At 30.2% G+C, this 23,967-nt stretch overlaps 1 protein-coding gene and 1 pseudogene across 10 annotated transcripts; one reads left to right on the plus strand and one right to left on the minus strand.

The window, feature by feature from the left end:
• Positions 1-23,967, plus strand: part of LOC149888288 (uncharacterized) — a 324,912-nt pseudogene that overhangs the window by 108,899 nt on the left and 192,046 nt on the right.
• LOC145189489 (uncharacterized) lies at positions 1,347-23,913 on the minus strand. 10 transcript variants are annotated; one of them, XM_090089218.1, is made up of 34 exons: positions 22,181-23,913; positions 20,240-20,414; positions 19,780-19,893; positions 17,912-18,022; positions 17,378-17,494; positions 16,975-17,091; positions 16,315-16,557; positions 15,065-15,163; positions 14,756-14,866; positions 14,463-14,573; positions 14,242-14,352; positions 13,876-14,007; positions 13,640-13,750; positions 12,935-13,045; positions 11,851-11,961; positions 11,607-11,714; positions 11,244-11,360; positions 10,931-11,107; positions 8,955-9,068; positions 8,675-8,866; positions 8,448-8,561; positions 8,310-8,342; positions 8,047-8,151; positions 7,833-7,940; positions 7,285-7,677; positions 7,001-7,123; positions 6,872-6,919; positions 6,680-6,772; positions 6,466-6,588; positions 6,174-6,326; positions 5,708-6,012; positions 5,400-5,490; positions 5,190-5,315; positions 1,347-4,893 (listed from the first exon to the last, which is right to left on the minus strand). In XM_090089218.1, exons 1-34 carry the CDS (start codon positions 23,570-23,572, stop codon positions 2,114-2,116), a joined length of 8,469 nt encoding a protein of 2,822 aa, XP_089945344.1. In that variant the 5' UTR covers positions 23,573-23,913; the 3' UTR covers positions 1,347-2,113. The 10 variants fall into 10 exon arrangements, with proteins under 10 accessions (XP_089945344.1, XP_089945351.1, XP_089945346.1 ...); XM_090089225.1 differs by lacking the exon at positions 22,181-23,913 and adding an exon at positions 20,516-20,600; XM_090089220.1 differs by lacking the exon at positions 19,780-19,893.

The following is a 23,967-nucleotide window of genomic DNA, read 5'->3' on the forward strand; positions in this document are numbered from 1 at the left end:
TTATATTTCATTTTTGTTCTTAGCCTGATCACCTTTTATGCGCATTAAAATTTATTTCAGGGATTTTTTTCAACTCATTTTGCAGACTTTCCTATGATGGTAACTCCTCGGTATGGCATCATAGGATAGAGTCACCATATTTATTAAAACAAGCTGTGTCTACCTTATTCTACACATAGCATTAAAAGAAGTATTCTAACAAATGTACAAAGCCTGCAGATGAAATGCATGAAAATTTCACTTCTGTATGATGTATAATAAAATCGTAATCCTAAATATATGAGAGCATTAAAACTACAACACCACATGCAAAAATTTATGTTTGTTGATTACAAAAGCATTATTTACGACAGAAGGACGAGTTTTTACCAGAAGTAATGAATTACTAATATACACGTGTTGGTCTAATCACTTATACACCAAAACCAATATTTATGGAAATATGACCAGTATGCCATCATAGGCGCTATGCCATCATAGGCACCTTTCCCCTATACGAAAAGACACATAATACAGAATGAAAATAGGTTAAGACATATCCTACATAAATTTTGTCTTAAAAATAAGTAAAATATCTAGATTTCAATATATCTAACCATATTCCGCCCCTCCCCTTTTCATTTATAGTTTGAAATGTCTTTTTTTTTCAATTTATCTTTATGAAGGTTCTTAATAGCCTTAGTTTACTTAACTAAATTATTATTTCTCAATAATAATAAAAAAATTGGATTTAAGTCAAAAAATAGCTGCAGTAAGTATTATGGAAAAGGTGCCATACAAAAAACTTAAAAAAAGTAAACACGAAATACAATAACCTTTGTTCTAAATGGAAGTCAATCAATTAAATTAGAATGTAAGATGCTTTATATATATATATATATATATATATATATATATTACATTATATAACTTATTAATAAGATTTAAGAAATGTGTTTACCAATATATAAAGTTTCTTCCTTCACCAAGTCATTAATTTGAAATTCTTTATGTGTAATTTCAGCTACGTGAATTTTAGACTTGCTCAAAGTCAATCAGAATTGAAATTTATTAGCTTAGGTTCTTAGTTTCTCTTACTTTTTTGTTCACAAAACTCTTCTTTTCGAAAAACATCTTTTTGTTACTTTTAGAACTTGACGAACTTGAAGCTTTTCATAAATACTTTCTATGACTGGAAGCGTTGCACAAAAAATGGATTAAAATAATTGGTTGAGACATCACGTAATATGCTTTTTGATATTTGGGGCGTAAATGTATTTTTGATATTTGGGGCGTAAATGTATTTTTGATATTTGGGGCGTAATTTGAAAAATGTATTTGGTGATATCAAGAAGAAAAAAAATCGATTTGTGATCTACAAAAATATATTTACGTTTAACATGTCGGCATCATGCAACATAAAAGGGGGCAGTAAAAAAACTGATAAATAATGACATCATACAAAATACATTACACAAATAAATGGTAATTATTGTGCGTGTTTGCATGCGTTGTATATACTTTTAAAAAGAGCGTAAAAAGATTCATTTTAGACAGCAACATGTGAACACCAAAGAAATCAATCAAATTCCAATCGGGTTTTGTTGTTTAGAACGTCAGTATAAAAAAATAACATTAAGTGTTGACGTTTCGTGCGTTTCTCAACTTTAAAAGTTAATTCAGGAAGTTTAAAGTGCATGATATACACTTCAAATTTACTATACACTGTATAGTAAGGCAGACTGTTGCAGTCCATAAGTACAAAATTTATCATAAATTTTACGGTAACGATGAAAGGAACTTTCTTTTAAAATGTTTGGTTACCATAGTAGCCATAAAACATACAAACATTTCAGCATATTTGAAACATTTAACTGAGTGACATCAACAATTTCTCATCTATGACATTATACTCACTTTATTTTTTGGGCTTTAATATAATAACACAGATTAGTCATAATTCAAAATACGCAGAAGTTGCCCATTGGCACCCAGCTACAATTACACACTTTAACACTTAATTTTTTTTTGGTGGTATAAATTTTATGAAAATAATTCACGATCTATACGCACATGTGTACCAACAAATAACAACATAGATTGCGTTTTGGTGACAAACTGCTTTTTCTCCGTTTTAACGAATTGAACTCACCGACCTCTTTGAAGTTTCGCTGCGCTTCTTGCGCTTTTTTTTCATCATCATCAACTTTTCGCTATTTGAAAGTTGTGGAAGGTTTACGGAAACGAAATTTGCTCCCGTGTCTGACTGTACCAGTCGATCGTTGCCGTTTTTAATCAAGCCATAAGCTTGATTAGTAATTGTCTGCGGCAACAAAGGTTGCTTGTTTTTATATTGTACATTTAATGGCACGTTTTCTCCGGTTAAACCGATTAGAGACGAGTAACTATTTATTCGAGACCGTGCATTGCTTTGTGCTAGGGGTAATACACGTGATGTTTCACCTGATTTTAAGTTTAAATTCGTTAAATAAGCTTGCAAGGGTTCATACCTATAATCTGATATAGGCAAATTTGAGAATGGAGAGAGTTTTGCAAGAGTAACGTGAGAACTCATATACTCTTTAGCCGCTTCGAAGTTTGGATCAAAGCTATGAAATAATGGGGACGATTGTGAGATAACTGATTTAGAATTTAGTGAAGAATTTCCATTACTTTTTAGATTCAAATACAGATCTGGCTTTGCAATCGGCACTTTGACACGCTGAACTCCAGGCTGGTTGTTGTAAAAGTCCCCGTAAAAGTTTATCGTACCAGACGCCGGATTGTTTTGCCCATAGCTCAATTTTTGAACTTCATGTGAGTTGGGGAAAAGGTAAAAATTTGAAGAATTAGGAGTTAAATTTTTTTTTTGTTTTTGCACGAGTTGGCTAGTTCTTTTTAAAAATGGTACTTCATGTTGTAATTGATCGTTTGAAGGGGTTTTGAGTTGATTACTGCTAACGTAACTAGGTAACACGCGATATGTGCGCAAGTCTCCTTTTATGTCCCCAATTTTTTCAGGACTCACGTACGGGGAATTTTGTTTTACAATATTAGCATTCGTCTGTTGCAAATTTTTCCTGCGTGGAATTTGCGATCTTTTAGCGTTTACAACAGCGTTAGGAACACCGTAATTAATACTTTCAGCGTTTTGCACTTGTTTAGCATTTTTTAATAGCCAAGGAGCTGTAAAGCTGTTTGCAATTGCTAATTGCAGAGAAGAGCTATGAATCATGCTTTTTTGTTGTGGTGGAGTCTGTCGTGGACGTTGCTGACCTGGTAGCCATGTATTTTGATAAGTAGGCCCACCAGCACCCCAACCACCTCCATTACCTGATCCACCTGGATTACCGTAACCCTGCGCATTACCGTTGCCATTACCGAACCCATACTGATGACCTTGAACTTTAACGTTCTTCCCGCTATTAACAGACTGAGTATTCATTGATATGCTAGAATCCGCTACGTTTGTATTATAAACATGAGTCGTTGACTGAGACTGTCGTTTTGTAGCAGCAACAAATTGATTCCATAACTCACGTGCGTTAGGTGGGAGTAGCTGATCTATTGTTCTTTTAGGAGAATCATCTGAATGTGGAGGATCTCCGCTACCAGACCAACCAGGTAAATTCATGTTTTGACTTAGAGGGCCTCCTGCTCCCCATCCTCCACCCGATCCACTTGCACTTGGAGTTCCAATTCCGTTTCCATTTCCTTGGCCGTTACCGTATCCCCATTGGTGACTCTGCTGGGTAAAATGAATAGGATTCTGAGGTTGTTGCTGGTGTTGCCAAGGACCGTGCGGATACTGCATAATAAGATCACGCATTGCAGCAAACTGCTCAGGTATTTGAAGTAACTGTTGAGGCTGAGGCCGATTAAAATTGCTCTGTATAACAGAAGGAAATGAATTATAAACTGCTTGTTGCTGCTGATTCAGTTTATTAGGCAACGAATGCAGAAAAACATGATTTGAACCAGGAACCATTTGTTTTAATTGTAAAAAAGGATGGCTATCAGATACCACTTGTCGAGGCGGTTGATCAGGTGCCTGGCTAGAGATTTTTGTTCCAGTTTTTGCACCTTGGCTAGAAGATACATGTGTGTTAGCATTAACTGTTCCAGGATCGTTTCTTTGTAGAGTATTAGAATGCGTATTAGTATATGTTCCACCACTGACCATAGCCAGTCCTTTTTGCCATTGAAACCACCTTGGGTCAGGTCTCACATTTTGACTATCTAATTTGAAAGGTTGGTTTGTTAGTTCGCTCTGAAAGTCCACACTTTGTGGTGAGATATCATGGTTAAACATGAATGCTGTGGGTCCGACAATATTAACCTTAGAATCGTCAGGATTGTCGGGAAGGGTCGATTTTGAAACACCGGCAATGTTATCTATCTTGTTAAAATACGCATGTGGGCTAAATGGAAGTTCATGGTTATCGTTTCTTATGATAGGTGCATGGCTGTAGCGAGATTTGATATTGGGTTTAAGTTTAATGTTCAGTTTTTTCTCGATGTCAAGAAGTGTTTGTTCATTTATCTTTGAGACTTCTCCGCGTTTTTCTTGATCAAGAAGCCCTTCATTTTGAAGTAACTCTCGCATCTCACTATACAATGCGGACGGTCCATTAGGCAGTATATTTTCGTATTCTGATTTTTGAATGTCACTAACTAGTGGTGGATTTAAAGCCATTGAAAGCCGTGTTGGAATATTATATCTAGTCTGAGCCGGAACAGTGACTTCGGCTGAAACCGGGTTATTTTTAAAAGAGGGACTCTCAACTTTCACAGAAGGAGTGAATTCTTTTGTCACATATCCATAATTATCACGATGAATCGTTGCATCGCCAGTAGAAAGGTATGTAAGACGAGGGCGGTTTGAGTTAGGTCTTTTCTTTCTTTCATCATTTTCTAAATACCAATCAAGTTAAACTCAGAAAGTTTGAAAAATTAGTAATAGCTAAATAGTAGTTATAATAATAATAAATAATAATAATAAATAACAATAACAAATAATAATAGTAATAATAGATAATAACAAATACTATTTTCATTATATATATATATATATATATATATATATATATATATATATATATATATATATATATATATATATATATATATATATATATATATATATATATATATATATATATATATATATATATATATATATATATATATATATATATAGGGATGCTTACTCCAATATATTTTGCAATGGTGCATTAAAACAAGTACTTCAAGTCTCGGTAACTCGCATGAAAATATGTAAAACTCGTCAATCATTCCTCGAAGTAGCCGGTTTCCAAAAGGATGCTCATGCTTACCTACACATTTTTAGAGCAAATTTAAGTTACACTTAAAATGAAAAAATTTCCAAGAAGAAACAGGAGAAGAACGTTTTTTTTTACCTATCCCAGTTTTAATTTCCCAATCCTGCGATAGATTTTTTAACAATGAGGTGTTCCTGTCGATACCAATCAAATCGCCATTTAAAAACAACTAGATCAAACAGTCGATTTTATTAAAGCTAATAATTCAAATACTAATACTTTATATAAAATAAAAAGAGTCTAAAAGCTAAATAAAGTGTCATGTATTTTTGTATACATTGATTAATCAATTAGAACCCGTTTAAAAACAAACAACCCAAAAAAAAATCAAAAGGAAAATTTAAAAACTGAAATAGTTCGATTTAGGCTTGACCATTTTTTAATACCTTTGCTTCTCTTTTCGCAGCATTGTAGGTGCCACCTATGTGAGTCCAAACACTGCTTTGCATAACTGGTTTAGAAACGATGCTAAAGATGGTCACGTGATACTCATTACGGTGAAACCAGCGAACTTTACCATTGTCAATTTCCACATGATATTGACCATCACGATGTGTAGAGTGCTTTCCTCCGACTGTGTCAAAAACAGATTGGATCCCTAACGTGGTGTCCAATTTTATCCACAGCGCCATTGTAATAGCATCAACAGGTTTATTTTTAAACTTCTCACCGTCAAATAAAATATCACCGCCTAGAAACAGAAACTTATTAAAAAAAAAAGAGAAAAAATTTAAAATTTTAAACTTTCTACCAAAAAAATTTTAAAGACTAAAGTTCTACTCATTGTTTATATGAAATTTAGTACGTCATCAATTACATAAAATCGAAATTGTAAGAAATAAATGCACAAACCAGAAAGTGACACGCCTGAATCACATTTGCCGCCTTCATAAACCACTTCTGCACCGTTCATTAAAACTGCATTGTTCTCGTTCCCAGACTCGTCCTGAACAAAGTTGTCTTTCTTTGAATCGAAACTTAAATGGACGGATGGAGGACAATATTCTAAAAGATAAAATAGTAATAGCAAAAAAAGCCCTATATGAGTGTGATCTAGAGGTTTAATCGTTTTTATGAGGGCACCGAGACAGTATGAATACGTCTCCTCAATAAAAAAACAAATTCATACTTTATCAAAGCTTACTTTCACAAAAGACACCCACATAACCCAACCTGCACACACAATGTGAGCGACCGTTTTTGCACGTGCCTCCATTTTGACACGGACTCGGATTACAGGTCCATTCGCTGTCGGCAGATGTTGATGCTAACAAAACAAGAAAAGAAAAAAAAGATAACAGTAGGAAAAAAAGAAAGTTTAAATTTTTTAGGTTATTTTATGAAAAACAAAAACTCACCCCAACATTCCAAACCATCCCCCACAAAATCCTTTGCACATATGCAATGACCATTAGTGCATACTGCATTTGCATCACAGTGGTTGCATTCATCTAAATCAGAAATCTAGAAAAAGTAGCCATGTTTCACTTTAGGAATATTTTCTCATTAAAAATTTCTTTAACTAACATATATAGTTAACAACCATATACCATTGGGAAAAAACTTTGGTGCCGAAGAATAGCCCATCATTCCAATGTCTAAAAAAATAAAACATAAACACTAACAGATAACATAACTATTTTTTTGAACCAAATGTTTTTCGACATCTCATTAGTTACCTTCGCATCTAGGTCCAGAAAACTCCGATGTGCATATACACTCGGGCTGATTGTCACTGCGCACTACGCACGTACCACCATGCTCACATATATTCGGATTACAGACGTCTACAAAACTTTGACCTACATCATTAAGAATCAATGCTCATTTACAGGAAAAAGTTGTTCCCTCTTAACGATAAATTAATGAGAAAACTTTTTCAACTTAAAACAATAACTTATGTAAACAAAGGATTATTAAAAAAATAGCGACTTGTTATAAAGTACGTTAAATTTTCTCTAACTTTTAGACTGGATATGAACCAAAAATGTCGGTGCCGGTTGCATCGCAGTTGTCGGAAAAGTTAATGTCGTCACAGTCTCTGGTAGTCTAAATGTAATCGGCGGCATTGTTCCAATCTCAGTAGGGCTGTTTACGGGATTTGCGGAATGAGTTGGGGGTGTAATATGTTTTGGTTTAGTATTCTCCATTAACAAAGATTTTGAACCTTCGCCTTCAGTAAAACTCGGCAGGGTATCTACGTCTTTGTCAGAATTAAGGATTTCTTCAACACGCTGAAATAGCATTGCTGACGGACTTACATTAGTCACCTGAGATTTGGTTACAGTCGAGTGGGGTTGTTGTTGGTCTTGCTGTTGTGTCGTATGAAACAACTTCGGACCAAGTTTTTTAATTTCTGCATAAAAAATATTAAAGATTAAAATCGCGTCAAAAGAATTTACAAATTATGTGTTAAAAGTATTAGTAATATTTCAGTAAAACTCGAAACAAATAAAGGAAATGTTAAATTAAGAACAAATGATTATATTTATAAGCATTATATTATCATACCTGAGCAGTGCGCTCCAGTATAATCATCCGTACATTTACAAAGTGCTATGCCGTAATAAGGAACGCACGTACCGCTATTCTCGCATGGTGCTCCATAACACACACTCTCTAAAAAAATTAAAATAGTAAAGTTAAAAATAATAAAAACAATAAAAGTAAGAAACCAGATAGGGTTTTAGAAACTTAAGATCTCATGTGTGCAACTTCAACGAACCTTCGCAAAAAGGTCCTGAAAAGCCGTTGTTACACCTGCACGTGAACCCTCCGTCTGTATCAAGACAAGTACCTCCGTTTTTACAAGGATATGCCGCGCAAAAATCTATTGAAAGAAGATAAAAAATTAATTCAAACAAATAAGCGAATTTATTGATGATGATGCCAGATAGATTATTTTTTCATTTTGATCTTTTCATCGGCGCAAACTTATAAAACAAACAAAAAAAGGTTCCGTGTAATTATATTTAAATATTAACGTACTTTTTTTTGTCGGCAGCGCGTCAATTTTGTGCTCTACAAGTAAAATACAAAACTGTAAATGTAAAATAATATGGAGTGTAGTAATGCAAAATAATTAAAAAAATAATTTTTATCAAGACTTTATGAAGCCCTTGTCACCTTGGCATTTGGGCCCAATATAGCTATCAACACATTCACAAGAGAACTGCGCTCCATCGCTGACGTGACATACTCCGCCGTTTTCGCACGGGTTAGGCACGCATGCGTCTTGTTCTAAGAGAAAACAATTTTGTAAGTCAATCTAGTAAAAGTAACAAAACTCAGTCAAACTGCAGTATCTTTACTAAAAGATAAGCTCGCTGTGAAATTATTCATAAACTTTTTACCAGAGCAAGTTTTTCCCCTCCACCCTCTCAGGCAGGCGCATTGGAATGCTTCGTCATTAACTACAATGCATTGGCCACCGTTGCTACAAGGATTAGGACTACAAAGATTTTTCAAACAAGTGTAACTTTCACCACTAGTTTGCTGACAATGAGTACCATATCGACAAGGGTCTGGCGCACAGAGGTCGGCCACTAAATATTTTTTAAATTGTGTTCATATCGATATAAATTTTTTCAGCATGAATTTCGAGGTAATTGTAAGACAGAAGAAAAAAAAAACCTTCGCAATGTTTTCCTTTCCAACCCAATGAGCAATTGCATTGGACGTTTGCACCACGATCTGCAATGCACAGCGAGTTATGTTCGCATGGATTCGGATAGCATGGATTAATTTCTGAGTAGCAAAAGATTTAAGTTTAGATACAATAGCAATTAATATCTAATTAAATTTAATTTTAAATATAATGCCTAAAAATAGCAATAAAAATAAGAACTCCAATAAAATCAGATTTTTTTTAAATATACGCGTTCTGACTTTACTGGAGGTGGTGTAAAATGTAAAACTTAAAGATTCTTCATTTGATTATTATAATCAATTCAAACATTTTAATAACTGCTACTTATTAAGGATGCGGACATTTTGATATACTAGTCCCACGTACCTTCAAATACTAATGAAAGTTTTTTTACCTTTGCATATAGCCCAATGAAAAATCATGGCCGCTGTCATCAAAACGTAATTATATCGGAATATCATACCGGCTTAAAAAATTACGGATTCAAATGACATTGGATAGTTGTTTAAAAATGTATTTCACAAAATCTCAATTTCGCAAGACAAGCTCTCCAGGATGAATATAAAATAAATAGGTAAACAGTAAACAAGTCTGCTGGCTAATTTTAACTTTTTCAAAGCCTAAGATAACAAACGAGGTCGAATATGACAAGCAGTCGTTTGAAAGTGCGTTTAAAATTGAAATATTCAAATTTTGTGCACGCATGATTAAGCCGCTGATATTTTAAATCAAATACAACAACCTTCGCATTTGCTGCACGGAATATCCGGCAGGAGGTGCCGACACACCTGGCAGGGGTTGATAAACTCATACACCTTTTAAGCTACAAACGTATACCAGCAAAATTCTCAATCGATCAAAATATTTACTGAGAATTTAATACAGAGATTTTATTGGTAAAACTTAGTGAAAAAGAAAACAAAAGACAAAAACTTTACTTTAACGAATTAAAAATTAACGAATATATTAAATATTTAAAGATATTTTTCAGCGCAGTTCTTAATGCAGAGATTACTTTGAGATAAAGAGTCGCTAGATATAACTAGAAAAAAGATGAGATAACGAGTTAATAAAAAAAAAAATAAAGTATTTTTAAATTTTCTCAATTTATTTTCATATTAAGTAATGTAAGAAGGACCGCCTGGAAAAAGAACTTTCAACTTAAAAAAAAAAAATGTTTATAAGCATTTTTTAAATAATTATGTGAATGAATAGGTATCTGTATAATTATAATACTGATAATAATTAATAACAAGTAATAATAAATAATAATAAATAATAATAAATAATAATAAGTAATAGTAAATAATAATAAATAATAATAAATAATTAACAATAATAATGATAATGATAATGATAATAATAATAATAATAGTAATAATAATGATAATAATAATAATAATAATGATAATAATAATAATAATAATAATAATAATAATAATAACAACAACAATAATAATAATAATAATAATAATAATAATAATAATAATAATAATAATAATAATAATAATAATAACAACAACAACAATAATAATAATAATAATAATAATAATAATAATAATAATAATAATAATAATAATAATAATAATAATAAAAATAATAATAATAACAATAATAATAATAATAATAAAAATAATAATAGTAATAATAATAATAATAACAATAATAATAATAATAATAATAATAATAATAATAATAATAATAATAATAATAATAATAATACCAATAATAATAATAATAATAATAATAATAATGATAATAATAATAATGATAATAATAATAATAATAATAATAATAATAATAATAATAATAATAATAATAATAATAATAATAATAATAATAATAATAATAATAATAATAATACCAATAATAATAATAATAATGATAATACCAATAATAATAAATGATAAATCAGTATCATACAGCAGTATCAAACAACAAAAGTAACGCTTATGCTTACGAGTACATCGGTCACCCATAAAACCCACTGAACAAGTGCATTTAATTCCATCAGCTGCATTCCTTTGTGAAACATCAGTTGAAAACAACAAACTTAAAGGGGTCGTTGATATTTCTTCAGATAAATCGTTACATTTTCCCTCATTACTGCAAGGATTAGGGTTACACATGTCTTTTTCTAGTAACGAAGTTGAATTACACATAAAAAGATAATAAGATTTAAACATCTTTTGTTTTAAAAGAAATAAAGAATTTTATAAAATTACATTAAAAAAAAAGCTAATAACAATATTCTACGAACTAAAAATATTTACTTTGACACATTTGTCCTTTATAACCACTGACACATTGACACACAAAGCCCACCCCACCACTGATTTCTTGACAGCTACCTCCATGGAAACAAGGGTTTGGGTCACAATGAGCAATTTCTACATATGATAAAGAAAATTCAAACCTATATAAAATTAGTGATTGTATCCAAAAGCTATAGTTACTGGTGTTGTATATGGGTTGGTAATTATAAGGTGGTATATAATGGGCCAATAAATAGAAAAAAAAACTAAAAAAACCAGATAAAAATAATAAACTCTACATTTTATCCACGCACTAAGTTTTGGAATCCACTATAGAATTTTTAAAAATTATTTTGAAAAATTTACTAGAAAATATTTTACCACCACAAATTGATCCCTTAAAACCCAATGTGCAGCTGCATGAATAACTTCCACCATATTCAGTACATTTGCCATGGATACATGGATTGGGATAACAAGGATTGCTCTCTATTTATTTAAAAAAATATCTAAGTATTTTTGAATTTTTATAACAAATGTAATTATTTCAAAATACAAAAGTTGAACAAAGTGGGATTTAAGTAAAGAAGAATTTAAAAGATTTTATTTCATGGTTATTTTTCACCTGTACAAGTTATTCCTTTAAAACCTTCAGTGCATTGGCAGACAAAGCCAGACTTTGAAGATGAGCAAATTCCTTGATTTTGACATGGGTTTGGCTCACAGAAATCAATTTCTAAACAAAATCTTAACTATTATACAATAAATAGCATCATTATAATAACAATATACAATTTCAATTTTTATAACAGCTTTATAACTATTTTGATTACCATAAAGTATACTTTTTTTTTAATTGTATAGTTAAAATTAAAACAACCTTCTTTTTAAAGTGTTATATTTATATTTATTATCTATTTAGAATTATTATAGCTGTGTAATTATCATATTTTTTATAGATGATGGACTTTTTGATTTTACCAGAAAAGTTGCTAAGATTGTTAACATAACATTGTAATATTAAATTAGATCACGTTTTAAAGACTTTTTCTTTAATGGATACATTTATATTTGATACCTCTAATATTATGGTATTTAAGCATGCACTAAGATAAGAAAATACAGGCTAGTATTATTGTACTGTCTAAAGCAGAATCAAAAGTTAAGGAAATTGTGTGGTGCTGAAAAATGGTCTAAATCTAACCCATAAGAAGCTCTATTACATAAGGAGGTAAAAATGTATTATACAAATTAAATGAACTTGAATATTTAAAAATCCATTTAGGCCTAAAATTTATTACCATGGGTTAACTTCTACTTCACTTCATTTGTTAATTACTACTTTAGACTCATCCCAACTGCACTCATAGTCGCACTCATAGTATGTTGTGTGTTCAATAGATTTTAATTAACAAAATTAAAGTTATTCATAGCAAATGTTTTTTTTGACCGAAAAAATAGCAGATCAAGAAATTTGGTTAAATTTTCCCTTCAATCTTAACTGTAAATTTGAATTTTTAAAAAAATACATCATATCAAAAGCTCCAAACATAAAATAATTAAAATTAATAAAATCTCTGGACTATTAGCATTTTTTAGCAAACAGTAATTTAATAAACTGTCATGATTGGTATAATTCTGCTGCTTTGACTTAATTAAAATAACTTAAACCATTAAAAAAAAGAAAAAAGAAACTTAATAAAGTCCACCTTCACATGTATGTCCTTTAAAACCAATCATGCATTCACATTTAAAATGTTCGTCTCCAGATATACATTTTCCAGCATTTTTACATGGGTCATCAAAGCAATAATTCATTTCTAAAATTTTAAAAGCATGAATTTGTACAAATCTTGATTAACCTCTAAATATGAGTTAAATATATATTTAACCTTGTTTTATACTCATTATCATACAATCTTATTCCTTAAATATAAAAAATATTTAAAGAAGATTATTTCTAGTTCAAGTTTTCTTTTTAATTGTCATAAAAGAAAAACTTTAACATAAGGTTTTTTAAGCATCTTGAATTGCTTGCCACTATTTCTCTCAGCAGAATTCATGTTTAATTTTCATGCTGATTAACAACTAATTATGTAACAGTGGCTCAAGTTTTGAATAAAAAGTAGCAATAAAAAATAATATTGCAAAAAAATATCATTTAGTAAATAATACATACATTAAAGAGAGTTTTCAGACATTTTTTTTTTTTCTAAAAAAGGCTACCATGTTAAAAAAAAGGCTATCACAGTAAATTAAAGCTACCATGTTAAAAAAAGGTTACCATTGTGAAGGTTTAACTTACTCCGTATTTTATAAATATTGTAAGAACTAGTTTTACAACAATAACTGAAATTATTACAATAATAAACATAATGATAATAGTTTTGTAAAAAGCATAAAATAAACCTCACTTTCACAATTTTTCCCATGAAACTTTTCAGGACAATTGCATATGAAATCATCTTTAGAATTTGTACAGGTTCCTCCATTTACACAAGATGAGAAATGACAAAAATCTTGATCTAGAAATGATTATTGTAATTATTTATATAGTTAAGGTAATTAATCACTTTGTAAAATTTTATGCGCTTGTATTTTTTTGTTTTCAAAAATGGTTTCAAAACTAGTTTAGTAGAAAAAAGCTTACTTTGGCATGAATCGCCTGAAAACCCTGGTTTACACTGACACACAAATGAACCATGAGGTTTAGAAAATGTTGGTCCAACTTCATTGCATTCAGCACCATTAGAACATGGGTTTGACAGACAATGGATCATATCTCGAAACAAATATTTCCAAGTAAACACAAGAGGACATACATAAGTAAACAAATTATAAGTTATGCTATAAGTTATATTGTAAGTAATTAAGTTATTTAAACTATTAATATTTTTTATTAATGGTTTATCTTTAATTACAGTTTTTTAAAAGAAAAAGAAAGACTGTAGGATGAAAAAATAAGTAAATACTTAAATATGGTAAATAAAATTAAATTTTTTGTAAAAAGACTTACGATCACATGTCTTTCCATTAAAACCTTTAGGACACTCACACTGGAAGCCTCCAGGAAAACCAAAACATTGACCATTGTTTCGACATGGATTTGGTACGCAAAAGTCAATATCTATAATAAATTTATCTTTATAACCTAAACTTTTAGCTTACACAAACACACACACACAAACACGAACACACAATTATGTACACCATTGGTAAATATCTTTTTTTTTTTACCTTCGCATTGTTTTCCTTTAAATCCTTTTTTGCAATCACATTTGAAGAAATCTCCAAGATCTAAGCAGCTGCCACCATGTAAGCAAGGATTTGGCTTACATTTATCATACTCTAAGAATTTGATTAAAGTACTTAATGCAGGTAAAGATTTATGATATTTAAAACATTAATGATTACTTATTATACTTAACTTTCTTTCTGCAAAAGTATTAGCTATTATTGCTTCATCACAATTTTGTGATAAAATAACCTAAAAAACTCATTTATATAAAAAGAAACCAAATACCACAGACCTTCACATCGTTGTCCTTTGTAACCATTATCACACTTGCATTTGAAGCCTCCTATTTGTTCTATGCAAATACCACCATGTAAGCAGGTGTCTTCATTACATTGTGTATGTTCTTGTAAAAAAAATAAAAACAAGTTTTTTATTAGTGGAATTAAAATAATGTAATAATACTATATAGTTAAATAAAACATGGCATTATAAAATCTCCTTTACAAGAAAACTCATATTACCATAGTAACATGAAAAACTATTTTAAGACTCTTTAATATTCAAATTTTAAGACTAGAAATAATGAAAATCACTTAAGTACCCTGGCAAGTGATGCCACCATAACCAGCTTTGCATAAGCATTTCAACTCAACACCCTCTCCAATACAGGAACCCCCATTTTGACATTTGCATTTACGTTCTAAATAATAAGAGATTTACACTGTAAAATAACTTGCATATAAAAAAAAACTTCATGTTTTTATTAAATCATTAGTTTTTATTACATATAAATTGTCTATTAAACTTTTAATTTAGAGGGTGCAACAGCAATTCAGTGACTTTTTATTAATAATAGAGGCTTAAGAAATTTTAGAACCAAAATTAATCATTACACAGTAATTTTTATAAAAGAAAAGTTCTAGATAAATAACTTGACTATTTCAAAATTCTAATAAATATACTTTTTTTTTTTCAATAACAGCCTCTAGATGAGGATGGAAGGCCTGGCAAATACTGTGGGCTATTCCCTTAACATAGAGTTCCAAACTTTTTGGATGACTTGAGAGACCTGAGATTTAAATGGGCCTTTTTGCATACCTTGCTCTCCACAATTCTCCATATTGAATAATCAAGTTTGGGTCAATATTGGCCATATTGACCTTTGAGAATTGTTGGAACACTTATTTCCCATCTGGAATGATTTTCTTAAACTATGGTAGCACATGCTTTTACAAAAGGCTGATATAAACCTCTGTATTCACTTTTTCTTCCTCTTTAAAAATGGATAGACATTTTTCACCATTTGAAGCAACAACGCCTAGCATTATTACTGACTAAGGATGCTTTCTAGAGAACACAGATGGGGTAATGTCACCTTTCTGAACAGTAAATCAATCAATTCTTCTGTTGATAACACAGTCAACAATAAATACCTTTTCATCTGAGAAGAAGTAAACTATTAATGGGGTAAAGCTATTTAAATGATTTTCCGTTTGCTCTAATCTGAGAGCACTATCACACTTTTTTACCTTATAAACTGTACTTTTAGACACTCTAGATATTCTGATCACTTCTCTTTTAGGTAAACCTTCATGAACCAAATTCAACACCAGTTCTTTAAACTTCTAACTTTAAACTATTTAAACTATTTTCATTCACTTTGTTGTCAAAATTACAATTTTAGGCATCAACAAAATACAAAAAACACAAAATTCTGATGATTTTAATTTCTGCAACCTCCCAAAAAACTAGCCTGTAAAATCCTGCTGCACCCTGTTTATTTATAATCAATATTTGGTAAAATAAATTTAAAAAAAATTTCTGAAAAATCTTAAAAAAACTTAAGGCTACCTTCACAGTGAATTCCTTTATATTCATTAGTGCATTCGCACCAATAACCACGAACAAGACCAGCATCATTTATACAGTTTCCACCATTGAGGCAAGGATATGACTCACAGGCTGATTCAGAAACCCCAAATTTTTCTTTTGGGAAGGAAATTTGGCTTTTTGCAACAGCATTTTCATTTGTTTCTCCAACATGTAGCATACTGGCCATATTCTCCAAACTTGAATCTGTCCTTGATACACTCTCTAAAGAAAAAGGAAAACATTTTAACTGTTAAATAAACTGTTAAACAACATTCCTATTCATTATTTATTTAAAAAGTTCAAAAAAGATTTATTCCATATAACAGCAAGTTACTATTTGTGTTATTAAAAATATAACTATTTTAAAGCTTTACCAGAAATTTTCCCTCACAACTCAAACTATAACTTATATCTCAAAATCCCCAAAGAAACATGAATAACTGAATTAAAATTCAGAATTTTGTTTTTCATAAAAATACTTTGCATAAAACATTTTGTGTTTTCTCATAAAAAGTGAGACTTGATGTAAAAAAAAAAATACATTTGAACTGAAATTATTACATAAATGATAACACAAATTAAACTGAAACATGCATGAATGCTTAGATTATTACAAAATGGCATCAAAATACAACAGACCTTGGCATAGTCTTCCTTTTGACCCTTTTTGGCACAAGCATTCAAAATCATCAGTGCCATCAGTAATACACTGAGCATGGTTTAGACAAGGATTAGGTAAACAAGCTGACCTTTGCTCTAAGAGATGAAACAAGCATGATGCTGATAAGAGTAAATAATGTCAAAAGATGTTCAGTTGTTAATATGGGTGAATTTCTTTCCTTACTGAATTCTAAAGAGTTACTTTGTTTTGCTTACAACACAAATATTGTCTCAAAATTAAATGTACTTCAGTAAGTGATGATGATTGTGTACATTGCATAGGCACAAATCTAAACCATTTTAAATAATTTTAAGAGTAGATCTGCTTATGAACGATGAATCCAAAAGGATATCCTAAATCTAAAAAATTGAGCACACTTACGATCACAAGTTCTGCCAAACCACTTCCCATTGCAAGAACAAGAATATTTATCAACTGAATTTGACTCTGAGCAAACCCCATCATTAAGACATGGATTTGGAAGACAGAAATTCCTCTCTAAAAAAATACTCACAATAAACATTTTGTAAAAAAGCTTTTGATTCTATTTAAAAAATTTAAAATCAAAAAACTAAATAATAAAAAAATGGCTAACCAATATTGTGTTAATTTATCTCAAACTTATTTATTATAAAATAACTAAGTTAATTCACTGAAAAATCCTATAAAAAGAATTATATTAATTTGCTGAAAGAAAAAATATATAAAATATAAATCAATACAAGTAAAATAAGAATTCTAAATAGCTGCAAGAAATTAAAAATATTTTAAAGTTTAATTTATCATTCCTAAAAACTTTTTGACTCTAAACTCAAAGTAAAATTTCTCACTCTCTAAATCATTTAAATAAATAAAAGCATGCAACTTATTAAGTAACTATTCTGAAAACTGATTTAAAAAATCTCTTTAACTTACCAGTACAGCGTTTGCCTTTAAAACCTGCTGGACAGGCACACTCAAACCCTTCTTTTGTTTGAGTGCACTTTGAACCATGTGCACATGGGTTAGGATGACAACGATTGCGTACTGCATTATAAAAATGTCTTGATGAATTAATGAGTAATGACATTACAAGCAACAACATGATATATGACAGCTTTTTATGAAAATATCAATTAACTTTTATCTCACTTAAATTTAATTAGTTTTGAAAGAAAAGTTTTGGTAAAAAAATAAAATTTACTTATTTAAGTAAATAAAAAAAAAAAAAAAAAAAAAATTTGTGTTTTGTACATAGTTGTGTATCATATGTCATGTTTTAGTGAGCAGTACAAGTATTTGTGATTTTATGTTGTAGCAGTTTTAACAAATGTCTCTGTAATCTACTTTGTTAAGTATTTCTCTTTAACATGCTCTAGTCTAACTAATCTATATTTAATCTCTATTTAAATACTTTATTAATTTTATTTACTTTTCTAATAGCATGTTAATTTTAGACTTCATTTTTTGAGCAAAAGATCAAAATACCAAATATTATGATTGTTAAGGAAAAGACTTAATAGACATTACAGGAAAACTAAATTAGTGTGCCATAAAAACTTTTTACAATACATAGAAAATAACTTTTTTAAGAAAGACATTAATTGAAACTAATCAATTGAGATAATAATTTGGGTTAGTAAAATATTTTCAAATTTTTTTCAAATTTTTATTGAAACGCTTTCCCTAAAAAATCACATAAAACAAGGGTTGACATGTCAAACATTTGCATGAACCATTGTCTAGCGCTAGGAATGATTTGTTTACAAATTATGTCCCAAAGTAAAATGTTCAAAAAGAAGCTTTAGGTTTAAAAAATAAGTGATACTCATTATTAACCGTATAAGGGTAAATTTTTAAAAATTTAATATAACTAGCTTCAAAGTGAGCACAGAAATCATTACTTTTACAAATCCAATAAACGAGCATGTCTTTTTAGAAAAACACGAAAAAAGTTCACAAAAAACAAAAAAAGGAAAAAAAAACCTCGTCTGATTTTGTTTAAAAATGATGAGTGACAATAGTGATATTCACTTTAAAGGAATGAATAACGAAAAGTTCTTAAATTGCATTTTTAAATTGAATTCAATAACTTTTATTCATCATTTCATGCTATGTCATACTTATGTTGATGTATATGTCATTATAGTATCTCTGATAAATCAAAAAAATCAATTTTGATCTAAAAGCCTCTGTTATGTCACCTGATTGTAACATTAGATGTTAAACAGAAAGTTTGTAATGCACAGTGTACTATGAAAAGTCTTTTATGTTATGTCTATTTGTATCAAAAAGTACAACAATGATTGGGTATAACAAAACAAAACACTCCATCAATCAACAGAATTGCTCATTTACAATTTATTTTTTAATTTTATAATAAGAATAATGAAAATAATGACAGTAATAATAGTAATAATAATAATAATAATAATAATAATAATAATAATAATAATAATAATAATAATAATAATAATAATAATAATAATAATAATAATAATAATAATGATGATGAAGATGATGATGATGATGATGATGATGATGATGACGATGATGATGATGATGATGATGATGATGATGATGATGATGATGATGATGATGATGATGATGATGGTGATGCTGCTGCTGCTGCTGCTGCTGCTGCTGATGATGATGATGATGATGATGATGATGATGATGATGATGATGATGATGATGATGATGATGATGATAATGATGATGATGACAACGCTGATGATGATGATAAAAACTAAGTTTAGTAATGAGCAAAACTGTTTATTTTGGTGTTATGATTCAACACTTACTTTCACAATTTACTCCTTTGAATGTACGAGGACAGATACAGTTATAATCCATATTGATGTTACCATTTACCTTACAAATGCCGCCATTATGGCAAGGCTTTATGTCACATGGATCTATGGATAAAATGTTATCTGAAACTGTTAAACACATGCACATACTAAACAGAAAACAATCTTAACAAATTAAGAATTATGTATCATGAAATATTTTATAAAAGGCTTTTAAATATTCTAATAATTACACAAACCAGTCTATACAGTAAAAATAAATGCACTTGTTTTTCTCTTTCCACCTACTATGCTTCTTTTTTTTTTTTTGTACTAAATTATTTTAGCATGTGTATGTAAACATTTGTATATTAACTAAATATAACGCATAATTGTCAATACACTATTATATACCAATATGCATAGACTTTAATTATTTTCTATTATTAGCAGCACAGATTAAAAAACCTACCATACTCATCCATAGGGTCATCATCCTCTTGAAAGAATTGGTCCAATTCATCGCCTTTCTTTTTTTTGCTGAACACATTTACGTCAGTCACCCATGTCTTTTTTGCATGTCGTCCATGGTGTCGACCATGAAGACTTTGTGGCACTATTTCTTCTAAATCATCACTTGCTGATTCCTTAATTTAAAAAAAAAAAATTAAATTTACTTTTTGATATTAAGAAACATTAGATAAGAAAAGAATACAGCCGTGATAGTCAAATGAAAATAATTTATTACTGAGCCTCAAGTTAGAAAAGCAGCAAAGATACACGTGCGCGTGTGCCATTATACTTGTTTATAAACTTAACATTGTAAAAAAAAAAAAAAAAAGATAGAAATAAGATAAACTCGAAGCTGGTTACCATACTCTTTTTCTTGAAAAACCCGGTAAAATGAATTCTCGAAAAAAACTTCTGATTTTACCAAATTGAAAATTTTACTGCACTTTAATGCTTGAAGTTTTATCTCCTTTTTTAAGGGTTTTGACTACCTTAACGAAGTTAATATTTGTGTGGAGTTGTTTTTGTTACTATTATTCTAAAAGAATTTTCGAAAGGAATGTTTGTATCGTCTCAAATCACATTGAACTCAAAAAACTTTTTTTGAGTTCAATGTGATTTGAGACGAATTTGCGTATGGTTTTTATTGTGGAAATTTAACAATCAGTATGGTTCACGGTGCTGAAAAACTACTTATGAGTTTTTGTAAGAAAGATACTTTTCCCTAGTTGATCTGTATTGATTTGGTGCCCTCATTTCAAGCTTTAATTCAGATATTGCAAGAAGTTAGTGCATTACGTAAAACCAATCCAATTCTCCCTGCGAAATACTATTTATATCATTCAATTAACTTTGGAACGAGAGAATTTTAGTCGCAAGAAATAATCTGTTCATGTTGTGTAGATGGTTGAAAATGAGACAAACAACGCGAGGCACTTTAAAAACAACTTCTTTCATAATGACTTTTATAACTTGTAAAACTTGTATATTTGCAGCCGAGTTGAAATATTAACCGAGTTGAAGCCGAGTTGAAGTTTTCTGCTCGCGTTAAAGATTAGAAAGAAAACAAGGTTTTTTACTTTTGCTACCAAATCGTATTTTAGGTTCTATAAAACACTTATTATCACTATTAGACTTATCATAACTGTTATTCACTAACAGCATTATTTTATCGTGTCGCTCACTAGTTTTGCTGAAATATTATTTTAGAGCTCATTAATTATCCATACATTGTCTAATTTGCCCCGCGTTACCCTTTTCCTTTCTTATAAAGAGATAAATATTTTCCATCCGGAATTTTAAATCAGGTTTCCAAAAACCTGATTTAAATCTCCGGAACTTCCAAAAACACTACCCGATTCTAAAAAAAAGAGCTTCTTCAACTTCATTAAGATCGTAATTTTAACTTAGTTGCAACCTGATACTTCGAATCGGAAGATATTTAAGTTAAAAATTGTCACACTAGTAAGTCGGAAGGGTTTAAACAGCTGTATGCGAACAATGCAAAAATACGAAGCAATTTTTTATAAAAATTTGTGTAATTTCGCGATAGACTCCAAGTTCTAAAAGAACAAAAACAAAAACGACCAAAGAAAAAAAAAGGAAAAAAAGAAAATGATCAAGATGAGATTTTCTAACAACGACCGTAGAATTGAAATCTGCATATAATCATCTGTATAGCTTACATCAAAAAAAGTTGGGCGATTTTAGGTTGAAAATGTATGAAGAACGCTGAGTTTCTCTTATTAAGAATATTAGTTTTAGGCAAAGTACTTCAACTTTGTTTATAACATCTTCTGTAGCTTAAAAGCTAACCTTATAAAAACGAAATTAAAGTGATATAGTTAAATCAGTTTAATTTCTAAATATTGCAAAGAGATTTCTTTTAATGGTAAAAATTTACCTGGTTTGCAGTCTGTCCATAAATTTGACTTTCACCTTCATCAGAATGCATTCGAGGCATTCCGATAAAAGTCTGAGGTTTGGACTCTCCTAACGATCCATAAGGCATAACTTCGTCTCCGAGATTTCCAATATTATTTGAAAGTAAAGAAACGCCAGGGTCATCATTTATAAAATCTCTGTCTTCGTGAGGCATAAAAACTGGACTTCTTGTTAACGGCATTGCTTCGCGTGGAATGGGAAGCTGTTCTCGCAAATTTGGGTTCTCAAGACGAGGAGAATCGCCCAATAGTTGTCTATTTAATAACGGTGAGAAATTATTGACTCCGAAATCTGGAAAGAACTTATTAACAGGAGTATGGACTCTATCGCCATGGTAAAATCGATCGTGCATTAATCCAAATTCCATGTCATCTTGTAGCGGCCTTGAATTAGTAAAAGATGTTGGATTTATGAAGGGCAATGGTCTCGGCGATATCTCCTTTTTCTGAAACAGTCTGTTATCAAAATGTTCGTAGGGTGTTTCTATTTGGTTGTGAGGTTCAATAGTTCTCTCTGGAGCTCCTTGATTAATCGGAACATCGTTTTTTTCAATCAACGCAGAAGTTTCTTGCAATAAGTTTGGGTGATAATGCATGTTAGTACCTCCCTGAATTCGTCGATTTAGTACTTCTAAAAGTCTGTCTCTTAAACTTTTTCTTTCTAACACTTGCATTTGAGGTGAAGAAAATCTACTGCGTTGTGCAGGATTCTCTGACAGCATTTCAGAGTTTTGAATAGGAATATCTTGACTATGAAGCATCGAACGTAAATCAATCGGCTCAGTAGATAACATCGGTTCTCTGGCAAAATAATACTGGGGATCTGCTTTTCTCTTACCACGGTTGTTTAAATAGTTATCGATTTTAGTTTTGGTTGCATTAGCAAAATTTGCGACTTGATTCTGCCTGTAAAATATTTTAATTCCAGAGTTTTTCAATTCCTCTTTTAGCTTTTTAGTTTTTGTTAGTTTATCATTGTAAAATTGATTTTTATAGGTAAAGTTTCTATAAGTAATATTTTTCAAAGCACTAGATTTACTGCCGGGAATTTTCAACTTGTTTACTTGCTTGTGGCTTCCTTCATGTAAACTTTTGTCACCTTGTATCGTCGTAAAATTTTTAGGCTCTATTGTCTTAATATTGACTTTGTCAAAAATATTAATGTTTTTAGAATAATTTCTTTTATCTTTATTTGGTATCCATCCATTTTCAGTTGTGTTAGTTAGCGTGTAAAGTATAACGTTTCGTTTGCGTTTTGCTCTGTGGTTTACGTTGTTTTTTGCGCTTATCAACGCGCACACTGTTAAAACAATAAGCAGAACTTCTGCAACCAAGCTTCTTCGTCTAAACATGTTCTCTCGAAATATCTATTGTAACTTAAAAACCACATCATCACCTACCATTATAAAAATAATATGCAAATAATTCCAGCGTAAAAAACTCTGGGTAAAAAATCTTTCTCTTTCCTTCTATTTTCTGTCAATTTAAATTTACGTAAATCTTTCTGCAAACAGGCGAAAAGCTACAATGGTTGATTTGCTAAGCCTTTGAAGCAGCCCTCTATTAACCTGTGTTTCCGAAACGCAATAAACTATCAAAGCTCATTGAATATCAGTACGCAAAAATGTAACAAACTTTTTTCAGTTCAAAAGTTTGAAAAGTTCTTTAATTAAACTTAGCTGTCGTTTCCACCAGTAGCTAAATATAGCGTTTCAATTAACTTCTATTGAAACCCAGTCAGGCGTAA

Source organism: Hydra viridissima, unplaced genomic scaffold (genome assembly GCF_058129835.1).
Source record: "Hydra viridissima isolate aposymbiotic clone 2 unplaced genomic scaffold, HvirCarnegie_v1 scaffold_5, whole genome shotgun sequence".
Lineage (NCBI taxonomy): Eukaryota > Metazoa > Cnidaria > Hydrozoa > Anthoathecata > Hydridae > Hydra > Hydra viridissima.